The sequence below is a fragment of the Pinus tabuliformis genome, chromosome 5_1 (assembly GCF_031772625.1).
Source record: "Pinus tabuliformis cultivar Carrire ecotype Pingquan chromosome 5_1, CPIR1, whole genome shotgun sequence".
Taxonomy (NCBI): domain Eukaryota; kingdom Viridiplantae; phylum Streptophyta; class Pinopsida; order Pinales; family Pinaceae; genus Pinus; species Pinus tabuliformis.
Window position 1 is genome coordinate 348,925,203 of NC_142305.1, and position 18,019 is coordinate 348,943,221.

Sequence of the window (18,019 nt, forward strand, 5' to 3'; positions counted from 1 at the left end):
GCTGGCCAGAGGCCAAGGCTACTTTATGTAACCCAAAGTATAATCGTGAACAACTATAGCTTGTATTAAAACACTTGCATATAGGCAATGAAGCACATAAAGTTCCATCGTAAGTTGCACATATACATAATCGAATTGTTTTCTACTAAATAATTTAAGAATCAATACACATTTTAGCCTAGGAGACGATGACCATATACAACGATGAGAATAGAAAAAATATTTCCCAACTTAATATTCAACCTTAGTTTGATTTTCTTGTTTATAATCCAGGAAACCATAGTAAGAAGGCCTGTAGATCCAGAGGAGGAGCTCAGAATGATGGCTCAAGAAGTTCGTGGTTATGTGGAAGTTGTTCTGAATAGTATTGCTGCAAATCTTCCCAAAGTAAGACATCCATGTGGATGAGCACACAATGCAACCGTACAAAATCTCAGTGTTTATTCAGTCCATGATACTTGAATTGATGATTTCATGATTTGTAGGTTGTGGTGCTTTGTCAAGTTGAGAAATCCAAGGATGAAATGCTGACCCAACTTTATAGCTCAGTCACGAAAGGTTTAATGACAAAATGTGGTTAAGGTACGTCAATAATTAGTTTGATTATTTTCCCATTTCTATATTTTGCCAAACTGATTTGGATTTTCACTTGAAATTATGTCTCTTGGGACTTTACGAAAGTAGTTTTTTTTGTCATCCTCTGTAGGTGTAGTAGACACCTGTTGATTGGAGCACTGTACATTTGAGCTTTTTGGGTGCCTTTTCAACTTTTTGTTTAAAAAGTTCCTACATGGATTTAAACTTGGATCGATCCCAAGATAACTTTTGACTTATCAATTTTGTTTTCCCATGTTGATATGTATGTAGTGTGGGCTTAGTAGCAACACCTTTTAACCTCAATATCAATGACAATGGAGCAACTATGAGCCATTTTTTGGTTCCTTTTTATCAGCACTCTATTTTACTCGTTTATGTCTATTTATTTTGAATTTTAGTTTAATTTAATTTTGAATTTATAGACAGACTGTGTTATTGGTTGTTTTGATCAATACTGGTTTTCTTTTCCTGCTTCTGTTGGCATTTTCCTAGTTGAATTGGCGAGGGTTCTATATTTTTCCACTTATATTTATTTGAATTTAATTTATTTTAATTTTGAATTTATAGACAGACTCTGTTATTGGTTGTTTTGATCAATACTGGTTTGCTTTTCTTGTTTCTGTTGGCATTTTCCTGATTGAATTGGCGAGGGTTCCGTGTTTTTCCACTTCTATTTATTTATTTCCTTCTTATTTACTAATTTGGATTTTGTTTGTTGCAGTATTCATGGGCAATGTGAAGTTATCATGATTGATGTTACTGCACGATTGACTTACAAGAATGTCCCAACGTGGCACAGAGATCTTTGCAGGTATCTCTTTTGCAGAGGGGTTGGATCTCTAAGTAGAAATTAAGGTTCCTTAATTGTGTGGTGGCACAACTGCGTGAACCAATTAGCTAAATGTCTTTGTGAATTTCAGGGTGTGTGAGAACATTCCTATTGTTCTTTGTGGAAACAAGGTTGATGTGAAGAATAGGCAAGTGAAAGCTAAGCAAGTTACTTTTCATAGAAAGAAGAATCTTCAGTACTATGAGATATTGCAAAAAGTAACTACAACTTTGAGAAGCCATTCCTGTACTTGGCACGGAAGCTCTCAGAGTGAGCCTTTAATCTAGTTTCTGATGCTCCCTAATATGAATGTTATATTAAAAAATTTGCATTGATTATATAATGGGTTATTTTTATAGGGATCCAATCATTCATTTTGTGGAGTCACCTGCTCTTACTCCTCCTGAGGTTCAGATAGACCTTGCAACCCAACAACAGTAAGTAGAATGTTATTTTCTTATTATTTTTTGTTAACTTTTATTGAAATAATTTGTTCCATTTCTAAAAGATTGAAGCTTTGCCTTACAATCTTTTATTTTGTCAGGTACGAGGTAGAACTTGTAGTAGCTGCAACCCAACCCCTTCCAGATGATGATAATGATGCTTTTGAATAGCTTTGTTAAGATTCTTTTGCATATTTAGGGATTGGCGGATTCAATTAGTTTTGTATCATTGGAGTTTGCTCTTGAGTTCCAACATTTAATTTTGATTTGTATTTGGGGCTTAGAATAGCATTATCGCATCTCTCTATATGTGATTTGGGTACTGTGCAGATGTTTTCATTGGTGGAGTTGGCTAAGCTATCTTAGTTCAACTCCATTACAGAGCTATTTTTATATGCTAAGATAGTTTTTTCTGTTATATACTCTTGCACATTTTGCACAAGAACTTTTGTACTCTTCAAATATTTCAAGAATGCTCAAGTGCCTTTCATTGTGTACTGTTGGGGGAAATGCTAGTTGTGATGATTATTTCTTGTAATATATTATGGCTTGTTAAAACTTTCTTTGAAAATTATAGCTATGTCTGAGGATTTATTTTAACTCTAAAATTGGTTTACATAGTTGATAACTGTGGCTATCAAGCCTGCCTGGGTATTCTTGTGGGTATGTTGTATGTTGAACACATAAAGGTATCACCATTTCATTAATTGGGCTCTCTATTGATTTCTGCATAAAGATTCGCATTGTCTAAATCTAAAGTCATTTCCATTCAACATCCTACAGATTCTTCTTTAACTATAGTAAAACTGGGAGATGGAACGCTTATCAAATCTAAGGTAGCATCTTAAATCCAAACTTCTGACTCCCATTTGAAGTAGATATTAAAGCTTTATCAGATGGCACATTGTTGAAAAGTTGACAGTAATTAAATATGTTGGCTGGACATTGCATTTATATATGGGTGGCCATGTTAAGCTCATGTGGTCTTGGAGGAAAGCATTTTCTTCTGTGTATTAATGCTGGCGTGATTTAGATTTTATAGGAGTTTTCTGACATCAATTGTCAGTCCTCACTTTTATATATTTAACACCTATATTCATGCCAATGTTGGGTAACTTTGGCTTTGAAGGAAATAGTTCTATGTTGTTTTATTGCTTAAGCATCACATTTTATCTGTTGTTGGTTTGACATGTTTAATGCTCAAGCAATATTTTCTGAAGTGTTGCTTGTCTTCATGTCTGTTGGAAGAAAACCACTGTTGGAAGAAAACCGCATTAGGCATGGAATGCTGCATTGTGATGTCAGTAATTACTAGTGTGGAAATGTGAATGCTGGATTGAGCGCTCCACACACACAGCTTGTTATTATTTAATTGGCAGAGTAAACCTACAGATTTATAGGGGTGCCAGGTTTTGTTGGAACACAAAGTAAAACTTGGGCGTAAATTTAGTAATGGATTGAATCCCATCTTGCTAAACAGAGGTAATATTAATAACCCATATGCACTGGTTTCTATCAGACATGAATTTCTGTGGTGGTTTCTCTCATACACGAGTACTATTTGTGAACTTTGAATGTGAAACTACTTTGAAAGAACATTCAAAATGATTTTATTTATTTTTTTAAATAATTTTTTATATTGTCTCTAGAGAGACAATAGTTTGAATTATGGACATTTAATTTTTTTTTAAATAATTTTTTATATTGTCTCTAGAGAGACAATAGTTTGAATTATGGACATTTATTTTTTTAAATAATTTTTTTATATTGTCTCTAGACAGACAATAGTTTGAATTATGAACATATTGTCTCTATAGAGACAATATGTTTTTAATCTCAGCTATTGTCTCTAAAAAGACAAAAATGTAATTGTCTCTAAAGAGATGGAATTGAAGTTGTCTCTAGAGAGATAAATGAAATTGTCTCTTAATAGACAATAATTCTTGTCTTTATAGAGACAATGATAATATGTGTTCTATATTGTCTTCATGGAGACAAATTTTTGAGACATTATATTTTGAGACACCCACTTAGAGACAATATTTAAGACAATACACAAGTTTCTTTTTGTCTTAAGTTAAGACAATTGACTCAAATATTGTCTTAAATATTGTCTTGGAACCCCCCTACATGTAGTAGTGACATTTGGATCAGCTTTTATTTTGTTTGTTTATCGATATTCAAAATATTAAAATACATGCACTTGGGAGGTGTAGCTATCTTCTACAGGTGAGGGGAACGACGAAATTGATACGGAGTTCCTAGGAAATGTTTCTGGGGAGCCCTACATTCTGCACACAAATATCTATGTGAATCGCTTAGCCAATAAAGAGCAGCAGTTCTATTTATGGTTCACCAAGGTTGATTTTCATATTGGGACAATGCAACGCTGCACCATGGTTGAAGGTTGATTTTCATACAATGCAACGTTGCACCATGGTTGACCAAGGTTGCTTTTCATATTGAGACAATTAGACATTGGACCATGGTTGACCATGGATGATTTTCATATTGAAACAATCATTGTCACAAGAAGACATTGGACCATGGTCTACCATGGTTGTCACAATGTGATTTTGAACCATGATTATTGACCATTGAAATAAACTAGCTCACGTGATGGTATATTATCTCTTAGAAGAGATGTTGCGGCTACATACTTATAAACTTTGTTACAATGAGGCTCGAAGTCCTATTTATTATTGAGAAACAATGGAAAATCCTAAACATCCAAGAACCTAACCCTACGAGATGAAGCACCAAAATTGTGGGCTCTATTGGGGTAAATTGGTACATCAACTCCTCGTGGTCGTAACTTTCGCATACGATCTTTGTTTGACATACAAAATACCTCATTAGGAATATCTATCCAAGGACTATAAACATCAATCATTGTTTTACATTTTCCCGTTTTCCAAAAATGCGTCATTTAGGGCCTCAAAATGGCTCCGGAAGTTTAGGACTCGAAAAAATGCCAAAAATAATAAACTATGTTACAATTAAGGAAACTGAAAAACTGTAAAACAATGGTAGGGTTCCAAGTGAAATAGGCGGGTGGCCACCAATATCCACCTAGATCATGAGAACATAAAGTATGGAAACTTGTAAAATCCTTGTATGGCCTCAAGCGAACACCACGAGCCTGGTACGAGAAATTAACCGACCATCTTCTGAAACTCAACTTTAAAAACTATGATCTTGATGATGCAACTTTGTTTGTCAAGAAATTTGGCAAAAACATTGTATATCTTGTGCTGTATGTAGATGATATTCTGATGACAGGGAACAATGAGAGCTACATTGCATCCATAAAGAAGGAATTGTGGAAAGGTTTTGAAATGGTAGATATGTGCTATGTTCACTACTATCTTGGTATTGAAGTAGCTCAACATCCAAAGTTTATATTTCTCTCTCAGAAGAAGTACATTGGAGATCTCTTGAACAAGTTTAGCATGATTAAGTGCAATCCTTTGACTACTCCAATGGGACAGAACTTCAAGCTCACATCGACTAAAGGAAAAAAATTTGAGGATGCAACGAAGTATAGGAAACTCGTAGGAAGTCTCAACTACCTAACTACTACCACACTGTACATTTCATTTGTTATTGGAATCCTCTCCTAGTTTATGAAAAACCCTTGTGAGGGTCATTGGCCTGCTATAAAAAGAGTTCTAAAGTGCTTGAAGGGAACTCAAGACTTTGAACTTAAGTATACACAAGTGGGCAACTTCAGCTTGATTGGATACTCTAATTCAGACTTCGATGTAGATAAAGCAACTCAGGTATCTACTTCAAGTTATGTTATGAGTCTCGGATTAAAATTTGTCTCCTAGAGGTTATGCAAATAAACAATTCCAACATATTCCATAACTGAAGCAGAATAGGTGGCAACAACTAAAGCAACAAAGGAAATTGCGTAGCTCAGGAAAATTTTGGAATATTTGCAGGAGAAACACATGCATTCAACTCCTCTCTTTATCGACAACACTTCTGCAATAAAGTTGGCTAAGATCCCAAAGTTCCATGATCAAACAAAACACATCAATATAAAATACCATCTGATTGGACATCATGTTGAGGTCAAGGCAATCCGCCTATGTCATTTTTCCACAAATGAGTAGATCACAGAAATCTTCACTAAAGCGCTTGGAAGATAAAATTTTGACATATTTAGAATGATGCTTGGACTTACCAACATCCCATCATATTAAGGGGGGGGGGGGGAGTTTGACACCTAATTTTTGGGATTAGGTAAATCCATGTAAATATTGTAAATAGGAAAATAAAGAGAATTGGAAGTCTGAGAGACATTGGGAGATGAAACCCAATAGTCTCCCTCTCAATGTATATATTCATGTTCCATCTTAATGAAAAAGACAATTCAATTGATGGAGTTACCTCGTGTCTTGACACAAATTTTGTACAGAAAAGTACATAATTCAATTTGAAACCAAATATGATATTCTCTCATTTTTTTAATAAAAATATAAAGAAATATTGAAATTTAAGATCTATCTGGATCTGAAGCAAATGAGACTAATGGAAATATAGATGGGGCCCTATAGCAACAGAGAAATAGTAAAAATCAGCAAAAGACCAAGAAATTATATACAAGAAGAGATCTTAACAAAACTAGGGCTAACTCCCTAGCGTGGTTGCGATTTTTATTATAGGAGAATTTCACATGAGCTAGTAGGATAATTTTGACCTACTAGATTGGTCAAGGGTCTACCTAGAGTGGTGTCTGTAATGGTGAAGAGAAATCAATAGATCTAGCCATAGTTTATTCCTATACAAACAAGCACCTTCCACACTATTACATGGTACTATAAGGAAAGAGTTTGAAGGTTGGTATGAGGTGCCCTTATAGATCGGTGAAGTATTTTGGTCATAATGAAAAGATATACTCGCTCTTATTTGGAGATCCCACTCCCAACTACCATAAAGTATGACCTTACACACATATGCCAAAAACCAACCACACAATAGCCTTCCACAGAGGGCTTGTCAACCTAAAAATAACATGTACAAGAAAAGAACATTATCATATCACAGGTATGGGAAGGAAACAATAATTTATTAATCATGAACAAAAAATACACAAGATAATATACCCAAGCAATAAGCTCAACTCCTCCAACTTGCAACTTGGGTTCCTTCTCCCAATGTAGCAGAGCTCCCACACTATAATATGGACCCTAGAACTTTCCTCCTTTCCTCTTGGTGATATTATATAGGTTCATTCTATCTTTTGAGAGAATATATGTAGACACCTAGGGGCTTGAGATGTTAGGGCACTTCTACAATAATGCACCCCTAGCCAATTCATACACAAGTGGGTCAATTTGATCTCCTTGGGGATGACAAACTCTAGAAACCTTTTTCTTAATTACGAGTTTTTTCTTAATTGTCTCATTTATGAAATTATTATTATATCATAATTATGAAATTATTATTATATCATAATTATAAAATTTTGACAAAATAAATATGATAAATAACTCAATTACGTAATTACGCCCTTTCAACATCGAATAAATCCCACCCAAGTAAAAGAAAAGGCGAAAGGGGATGCGTTGTAGCCAACAACTGAGGTAGGTTGAACTTGGGTCATTTTTACTACTATGAGGTGGAAAATACATTTATAACACAAAAAATAAGACACTTGGAAGACTACCTTGAAAACTAGACAAGGTTTGTAGGAGTTGTTAGTCATGCCTTTTCATCTATTCTATGCACCATCTACGTTCATGAAACTAATTAATTATGTATTCAATCCTTATATACATTCATTTGTTATTGCTTATTTGGATTGTATAATAGTTTACATTGATTTTTGGGAGAATCACATCTCACACTTGATATACAACACTCTTATGATAGATAAATCCATACTTCCACTTGTAATTTCCCATTTGAAACTTGTTTTGGATATTTTTCATATTCTCCATTGGATGTCATGTATGGAAAACAAATGGGAGTGAAAAAAATATCTCACGAGGGATGCATTAAGAGTAGAAAAAAATGTTGAGAACATTATGAAGATGAATTTGGAAGTATATGAGATGTTGAAGAAGTCACTAGAAAAAAACAAGGCTAGGCATATTCAACGTAGAATAGAGAATTCATCCAGAGAGAGAGGAATAATATGGTTACAATTGAAGAAGGAAAGAATATAGGGACCTAGTATAACTATCAAGTCTCTGTGATATGATCCTTTCGAGATACTAGAAAATGTGGGCGACAATGCTTACAAACTCCATATAACCCCATACATGAAAATTCACTTAGTAGTGAATACATAAAATCTCAAACTCTATGACCTCCAATGTTATATAATAAAGAAGAGTAGGCGCTACCTTCCGTAGATGACTTAGCTCTGCATTCTTAGGAAGAGTTGGCATAGGACATAGTTTTGCAAAAGAGTTCTAGAACTATAAGACATGGAAAATATGGCATTTGGTAGATTGGGTTAAAAGACTAAGTTTGAGGAAAATAAAGATGGTACTCCAATAAGAAGGCAAAGGAGAAATTCACTTGCCTCAGTTAGTAAAAAGAAATTGGGATCAAAAATCCTCCCAAAATGGGGAGGTATGTTTCATCTTGTATCATTATAGTACTTTCACATATCTTAATGCTTTTATGCTTGAGAATTTGGAGGAATCAACTTGTAGGGCAACTTTTACTAGTAGATCCAAGTTTGGAGAATTAGTCCAAAACCTCCTAAAGGGATTTTGACACATCAAATAATATTTTTGGGGTTGAATCTCCCATGCTTTATCATTGGACCTCATGACATTATTCTACACTAAGAGACATTTCCAATAGTACAACAATTTCATCAATTGGAATTCATATTAAAATTAATTCCTTCTACAAGTTAACATAGCATTTTGACAACCATGGTACAAATGGATGCCATGTCAAGCCCCGTTACTTATAAAAAATAGACCGACCACATGTGGGCTATGAAGAAGACTCTAAACGGGTTAACGTTGCAACTTTGATTGAGAGTTGAAGTAAGCCTAACCCCTAATTAACTATCAAGCTATGTTAAAATCAGTCCATGAGGAGGCATAGGTGGCTCCATTTTATTTTATTGTATCTTGCTCCATGGTATATCGAAACAACTAGGTTTGGGAGTGAGAGAGCACAAGAAAAGAAGTTAGTGTTTTGTAGTATCCTAACAAGCTACATGTATCACGTAGCTTCTTAGAGAGTGTCTTCTCATTTGTGCTTGCATTTTTCCATTCCAAAAAGAAAAGCGATAAAATAGCGTCTAGCTAGGTTTTCTCTTGTAAGGATTTCCTAGAGCAAATAGTTGTGTTTATTGGGGATATTGTGTGATTGTATTTGTTATTCTCTATTTCATACAAATTTTTATCTATTTTTTATATAAACAAAAACTCAGTAATTAAATCATCTAGATTATAAAAAAATTAACCATCATAATATAAATTTAGTTTATCTTATCAAATTTATTGTAATGATTAATCTAATAAATTAAACATAATAATCAGTTTATATAATTATACATAAAGAAAAATGAATTCATAATAATAGAGACATGACTTCAAAATTTATGGAGACAATCTCCTAAAAACTACATACTAAACATAATAATATTGAGAGACTTGGAGAGAATTTATGAAATTCTCTGAGAATAGGAACTACTAGATGAAACTAAGAGCTTCTAGAAGACTATGTAGCTCGCACACTCATATTACAATAACATATAAACTATAACAAATTATAACGATGTATTAAGAACATTTTCCCGTAAAGTTCATGTAATTCTTGGGCTTTGTATGCGAAAAAATAACAACTGCGAGACTATTGGGTGATATAACTATGCATTGAGGAAGTGACAAGGGGTCTTACCGTTATGGTTAAAAAAAAATGTTTATTTATCCTTTTCCTTAAATGTAAACACTTGAATTTTTATCTCATAGTTTTTTACTTCAATTAAAAAAAAAATGTAATTCACTGTCCATAGACTAAACTTTTAGATGCCATGAGAGTGTCTAAATTACGTTTTAAATGATGAAATTAATATAACGAAAACTAAAAACATAACTGAAAACATTTATAATTTCTTAATTAAAAATTAATTTTGGAAAGTTATTTATACTTTTTGATTTTATAAAAATATTTATATACATTATTTGTTATAAATATTTAAAATTTAGAGTTATTCAATCATCAATATAGAGTAAAGTTGTCAAAATAGAAGATTACTTATAATTACTAGTACAAATACATTAAAAATATTAATGTAGTTGATATAGTAGAAGGTTTTATAAAAGTTATGGGTCAACTTTGACTTGAGAAGAAAAAAAAAAAGTTACTCATCTTATTGTAAAATGAAATATTTTGATAAATGAAATTTGCTTATATATTAATTTCCCCATCTAATTGGAATATGAAATTATTAGAGTTAGAATAACCTCAAATCCCTAGAAAATTGTTTGGCGGGTAGCCATGTGGCACAAATCTAATTTAGTTTGACAAAAAAATGAATTACACATGTTATTATAAAATGGAGTCGTCTAACCAGGCTGAGGAATTGCCCGGCCAAAAGTGGTCGGAATCCGGGCAAAAAAAATTCAAAAAATCTTGTAGAGACAATGTTTGAATCATGTTTTTGATGGTGGAAATGGATTCAGCACCATCAAAAACGTCTAGAACACTAAAATTTTTGAAGTTTAACAACTATAACTTGCATTTACAAAAATCTTTGCCGGATTTTCTCTAAATATAACCAGAATTTTTATAATTTTCAGGGCAACTCGTTAGACTACACATTATAAAATTGATCATTCTCCTAAATAAAATTCGCTTATATGTTAATTTCTCCATCTAATTAAAATATGAACTTATAAGAATTGGAATAACCTCAAATCCCTAAGAAATTGATAGGCAAGGAGCCACATGGCACAAATCTAATTTTTTAAATTTATTAGAAGCCAATGCAACCTAACAATATGTGTAACACGCTACAACAACTACAACTGACGAGCCTTAAGACTAAGCATATTGTGAGCATATTCCCTTGAGAATAAATCTATGCGGTCAATTAAAAAATTAAATAAAAAAGTCCACAAATCCTTATCAAGATTTTGCTTAAAATAAGAAGCCTTTGGCAAATATAGTTTATTTTTCTACTTTATAAAAATATTCATTTACTTTATTAGTTATAAATATTTAAAATTTATTATTGTTAATTTTAATAGGTCCTTCCACAAAGATGACAAAATCAAAAGTAAGAATAAAATTGATACTTTAAATATGGACCTCGTTATGAAGATGAACCACAATAATTGATTCAAAACATTGATTAAAAAAATCATCATATAATTATTCCCAAATACACATCTACAATTTAAATATGGTTTAATTTTCTATTCTTAAAAAATATTTATTTAGATGATTGGTTATAAATATTTAAAGTTACCGTTGCCAAACTGTTCTCCTCATTAAACATGCAAAATGAAAATCAGCGATAAAATTCATAATTTAAAAATGTTTACTTATAATCACTTGGATATTCGGGAGTAATTTTTATTATGTCCCAAATTCACACGCCATTGAGCATTGCTTATTACCTTACCTTCGCCACTCGAATCCAGCTTTTTCGCTCAAAAAAATTCAGTGCACCTTACCTTCGTTACTCGAATCCATCTTTCTCTCAAAAAAAAAACAGTGCTGTAGTGTATTTATCCTCATTAATAATGTGTGTTTCGACAGGGTATGTTTATAATTAAAAACAAAAATATATATATGTTTGTAAGTGGTATATTTGTTTGTTGTTATATAATAACATTTTCCAAAACTTCAACCATCCCAAACGTATATATTGGTTCAATTCCCAGACCTATCGGTACGTGTAAACATACAATATCAACTCAACTATGAAAATACCAACGAGTATCATAGAACGTGAGGATGGCGCGTGACTATCGACAGAGCTATGCTGGATGACACCAAATTTCTAGAGGAAATCATGGATCGCTTTCCAGGAGAAGATATTTGTGTTGACAATGTTGAAATTGAACAGTGCTCACACTTTGGTGGCTTCCAGTTGGATGGTCACTGCCTTTAACCACCGTTCCGTGTTCATGTTACATCGACATCCATCCATCGGGAATATCATTCAAGAGTCCCAAACACGGCTAAACCGCGTGACAACTCCACATCCAACTGGCTGGGTGTATTGGAAATCCGCAATTAAGTGGACGTTTCTTGGGTCCCTGCCCCACACGGCAGTGAATATGAGTTGAAGCAGCATTTAAAGCCTCGTGATGCCCTTCGAATAACCAGATTCAATCCCTGCTCCGCGTACATCGATTCTATTCTAAGCAGACCAGGGATTCGATTGGACCCTTCACCATTATCTGCTAAATTTGATCGATATCGTTTGCATCTATGGAGGATTATAGGGCTTTAACTTATGTCGATTTCCTTTTGATTGCCATTATCTGCACAGCTATATCTCCCACAGTTTATGCAGACGTCTACAGTGATATTGATGTAACATGGGGCGAAAACAACGCTTGGGTATTGAACAATGGCCAGGGATTGCAGCTTTCTCTTACCAATTGTTCTGGTATTACGTTTAATCATATTCACAGATTTACTTATTTATATACAACTGTGTAGGTTTTGTCTCTGCAAATATAGATTAGCGGCTTTATGATATAAAACAAAAATATGATAATGGATATTGGATTTAAATAGGTTCGGGATTTCAATCGTATAAGGAATTTTTGTTTGGAAGCGTTGATATCTCCATGAAACTGGTGCCCGGAAATTCCGCTGGTACTGTTACGACATACTATGTGAGAATCATGTTTCTGTGGAGATAATTTAATTTGTCTTGTGCATTTCAAGAACAAAGAAACTTCTAAGGGTAACATTTAGATCAGCCTTCATTTTGTTTCATTTATGGGTATTCAAAATATTTAAATACATGAACTTGGGTGGTGTAGTTATCTTCTACAGGTGAGGGGCACGACGAAATTGATATGGAGTTTTTAGGAAATGTTTCTGGGCAGCCCTACATTCTGCACACAAACATTTATGTCAATGGCTCAGCCAATAAAGAGCAGCAGTTCTATTTATGGTTCGATCCAACTTCAGATTTCCACAATTACTCCATTCTCTGGAACCCCCAGCAAATTGCGTAAACTATCACTATCCTTTCCCCTCTTGGTTTCAACGTTCAATTCATTCGTTTTTTTCTATTCAATCGTATTTTACATTTTAGTAGTGACTGATATATATTTATGAACTATATTTCAGGATTTTCGTTGATGGTTTGCCAATCAGAGTATTTGCAAACAACGAAAACATAGGCGTGCCATATCCGAATGAGCAGGCAATGAGAGTGTTCTCGAGCATATGGAACGGAGATCAGTGGGCAACTCAAGGGGGACGGGTGAAAATAGATTGGTCTTACTCACCCTTTGTGGCTTCCTATATGAATTTCAACACTGACGTTTGTGAATGGAATGGAAATGGCAGCACCTCGCGGTGTTGGGCCACTAACTGGTGGAATCAGAACAGCTTGAACTATGCACAGCAAGGACAACTACAGTGGGTTCGCAGTAATTATCTCATATACGATTACTGCAAAGATTATGCGAGATTCAATTATCAACTTCCAGCCGAGTGCTCACAACAACCACAGTAAAATATAAGTGCAGTACAAATCTCAATATATGCCATTGATGTTGTATTCTTCTTCTATTCCATTAAAATCCTATTACGTTAAAATAAAACCCGTTGACGCCTAAATAAAATATAGTTTTTTCCTCATCACCTTCCTTCTATTCGATTTTTTTTCTAGATCAGATCTCAAATATATGCACATACAGCTTATTTGGTTTTGGCCTCGACCAACTAAAAATTAAATGCTTATTTTGCTTTCCAATGTTTTGGGAGCATGGTATATAATTTATGAATTTGCCGTGTACCGGTCGCTTTTCCCTTCGTTCATTGATGTTTTTTTTTACAATTTAAACACATTTAACCTATCGATGCGCTTTGACGTCAAACACAACTTTTGTATTACGTCAAGTTTATATCATGTTAATGGAAAATATTACACCGAAAATTCTGGTACAAAATTTTATAAAATACATTCAATTCGGGTATATCCATTTTTGAAAGTAAAATATAATACAAAGATGTAAAGAAATCCAATATATCCATTTTTTAAAAATGAAGCAATCAAAAGCTGTAATTGAAAGTTTAAATTAAAAAGAACTTGATAACTTTCAACGTTCTAACTTCTTCTATCTCTTCTAACTTGTTGAAGATCGATTTGTAAAAGAGCCGTATGCCATTCCTTGAAGCTCATAAATTCAGAAAAAAACAGGAGAATGGTGAATGTAAGAAGTTTTGTCTCATTTATTTTTTATTGCAACCAAAACATAACAGATGGTGATCTCAGTCACCGGAATGCACCATTCTCTTCTTTATAAGCATATCTCTAGGAAGTAATAAAGAAAACAGTATAAAGACATGACCAAACTTATAATTCATCATATGCCATTTGAAAACCAAATGAGTCATGCAGCAGAAAAATTAAAATTTATTCAAATGTGTAGAAGGGAAAATATAGGAGGTAACTCTTAGGTCTTTCAATAAACTTGCAAGTATACTCTTCTTTTCAACTCAAAAGGGTTTACATAAATACATAGTGAAAATCGTCTTCACTTGCATATGGAAGATTTTTAAAAGTTACTTATATATATTTTATATTATTCTAATTTGAATGGTTATTTAAGTATTTGATAATTTTATATATAATAAGAAGTATAACAAAAATTAGTTCTAGCTAAGTCATAAATTTTTTATATCTCTACCTTACAAGATGTTGGATATACTCCCGATATTATAGTGGTAGTAGCTAAGTTTGATCTCGGGCCTCCTACATTACTCCATTTAGTGATTGATTCACCATAGTATAACAAAAAATGAAATATACCAATATTCAATTAATTTTAAAAAAATAAGAATATTTTTTTCTTCAATCATTATTTTAAAAATATCACAAAACAAATATTATATAAAAAGAGTTGTATGTCACAAACTCAATTAGAGGGAAGTGTAGGTCTAGAACCACCAAGCATATTGGATTAGTACAACATCTTAGTTGTCATTTGGTCAATCACATTAAGGTCCACTAGGACAAGTATATCCTAGGATCTTATTGGGACGATGCAAAGACTATATGTGGAGACTACAACTCTTTTCTTATGACATGTAATGCCTAATTTTGATCTAGGTAGCTACTTATAATGAAGCACTATATGTATTTTCATGATCTCTTATTTGTGAACACTAGATGGATTATGTTTATGTTGTTAGAAATATATGTATGATGTAATATGTGCTCTCCTTACCAAGTGGCGTCTTCGACGGGCAAATATTTCCAGCATACCAAATATTCATGGATGGTCCTACTCTGAAGCTTCTTTTCTCGAACCACCAACATCTCCTCGGGAACTAATTGAAGATGTCCCTCCTCATCTAATGGGGGTAAGTGAGGTGATGATTTGACGTTCTCCGCTACCGCCTTCTTCAAGCAAGAAACATGAAATATGTTATGAATTATGCTCAAAGCTCCAATTCATATGCCACTTCTCCTATTTTTTGGATAACTCGACAAGGCCCGTAAAATTGTCGCCTTAACTTTTCAGCTCCTTTTTGCTTCAAGGTAGATTGTTTGTACAGTTGTAGTTAGAGCTAGACTACGTCTCCCACTTCGAAACTCCTTTCTAGCCTTTGTTGATCTACATATACTTTTTTTCAATTATGAGTTGTTTGTAGGTTATCCTTGAGTTCCTGGAGAGTATCCTAACATCCTTGGATCCAATCCTTTGCTAATGGTGCCCTGCTATCTCCAAATGTTTTGTCTACAAAAGACAATGCCTCATATCCATATAAGGCTCGAAAAGGTGACATCCCTATGGACATGTGATAAATGGTGTTATAGCAATATTATCCTAAATATAACCACTTGTCCCATGCTCTTTGTTTCCTTGGGACATAGTTTTGTAAGTAACCTTGCACCCATTTATTTACAGCTTTTTTCCGTCCATCTATCTATGGGCGGTTTCTTGTACTAGGAGTGAGTTCTCTTCCTACTAACCTAAATAATTCTTAACAGAATACTCCCATGAACCTACTATCACGGTCATGAAAAATGGTTTTGGGCAACCCATGTAGAGGGAATACTCCTTGGAAAAGTGTTTATGTTATCTCATATGTAGAGCTTTTGGAGGAAATCACAGAGAAGTAGGCATATTTGGTCAAATGATCTACCACCATGAGGATTCAATCTTTTCCTTTGGATGAGGGTAGCCCTGTAATGAAACCATGGAGACACTCTCCCATTTTTGTTCTGGAATGGGGAGTGGTTGTAACAAACCTATTGGGTATGTATGTTTGACCTTATTGCTCTAACAAGTGCCACATTGCTTGACATATTTGATAATGTGAACCTCTCTCTAATGGTCTTGTATGTCTTCAGGAATCCCGAATGTCCTACTCGAGAGGAGTCGTGGGCTGCTTGTATGATCTTCATCTTCAATTGGGACTTCTAAATAAATTTGATCCTTATAATAGATACTATCATTGACAATTCTATACCGGATATTTGATGAATATCCATCAAGAATCTCACAGGTTGACTGGTTCTTCGATTATTCAAACAGAAGATGGGATTTTCAGTGTTCTACAATGTCTATGAGGGAGAAGGTAGCCAATCTCCTTGATAAGGGATCTACTACCACATTTTTTTTTCCTTTGACATATTCGATCTCAAAGTCATAGGCTTGGATCTTGCTAACCCATTTTTGTTGCCTTTCATTCAATCCCTTGTAATCCATTAAGTATCTAAGACTATTGTGATCAATTTTTACCTTGAATTTGTTGCCTACTAGATATGGTATAAACTTGGCAATTGCATGCATAATGGTTGGCATTTCTCTGTCATAAATGAAGTAAGGTCACTCATATTCTTTGAGCTTCCTACTCTAAAAAGTAATCGAATGATGATTCTTTGTTAAAACAACCCTAACTCCTTCCCCATATGCGTTGCACTCTAGTATGAATGGTTGCGAGAAGTGAGGCAAGGATAGAATTGGGCATGAACTCGTCACTTCCTTCATTCACTCAAATGTCTCTTGTTCTATCTTTGTCCATACAAAGGCTCCCCATTTTGTCAGGCTGGTCAGAAGCACTGCCAGCTGTGAATACCCTTTAACAAATCTTCTATAATAAGCACAAATACCCAAGAAACTCCATAATTCTGTTACATTTTTGGGAGTGGGGCAATTGAGAATGACTTCAATATTCTCCTGGTGCACTTTGACGCATTGACCTCCGATGATGTGGCCTAGATATAACAATTGCTTCATGCCAAAATCACATTTGGAGATTCTGGCATAAAATTATTGTGCCTCTAGTATTCCCAAAACCTCATCCAAATGTTGAATATGCTCCTCCCATGTTCAACTGTAAATCAGGATGTCATCGAAGAAGACCAAAAAAACTTTTCATAGCTACTTGTTAAACACAGGGTTCATACATGACTGAAATGTTACAGGGGTGTTTGTTAATACAAAAGATGTCACTAGGAATTCATAGTGTCCATAGTGGAATCTGAAAGCTCTCTTTGGAATGTCTTGATCTTGAACTCTGATCTAGTGATAACTTGAGTGGAGGTCAATCCTTGAGAAGTACTTTTCCCCTTTTAGTTCATCCATCGGCTCATCGATCTTGGGGATAGGGTATTAATTTTTTATGGTATTCTTGTTTAACGCTTAATAATTTATGCACATCATTAGGGATCCATCCTTCTTCTTGGCCAATACTACTGATGAAGAAAAAGGGATCGATCTTGGTCGAATGTGTCCTAATGCCAACAACTCCTGGATTTCTTTTTCTATCTCATCTGTATATGCTTTGGGATGTTGATAAGGGGTGGTGATGACATCTTGGACCCCTTCCTCTAGCTCAATGATGTGATCAAATACCCTGTCTGATGGTCGTCATAGTGGTATATGTCCAAAATCTTTCTAGTGCTTTTGAATAAATGCCATGATGTCAAGGGGATACTCCTTATGTTGTTCTGTTGGTC

The 18,019-nt window shown here is 34.1% G+C and overlaps 1 protein-coding gene across 2 annotated transcripts in view; it reads left to right on the plus strand.

The window, feature by feature from the left end:
* LOC149164892 (xyloglucan endotransglucosylase protein 7-like) overlaps positions 1-13,686 on the plus strand; it is a 104,950-nt gene extending 91,264 nt beyond the window's left edge. Inside the window, exons 1-4 of one of the 2 annotated variants that reach the window (XM_089432191.1) lie at positions 12,196-12,475; positions 12,607-12,707; positions 12,858-13,051; positions 13,171-13,686. In XM_089432191.1, coding sequence (XP_089288317.1) covers positions 12,295-12,475; positions 12,607-12,707; positions 12,858-13,051; positions 13,171-13,561 — 867 coding nt within the window. In that variant the 5' untranslated portion in view covers positions 12,196-12,294 and the 3' untranslated portion in view covers positions 13,562-13,686. Of the gene's footprint in view, positions 1-12,195; positions 12,476-12,606; positions 12,708-12,857; positions 13,052-13,170 lie in introns of those variants that run through there. The other variant, XM_089432192.1, reaches the window with a different exon arrangement.
* Positions 13,687-18,019: the final 4,333 nt, after the last annotated feature.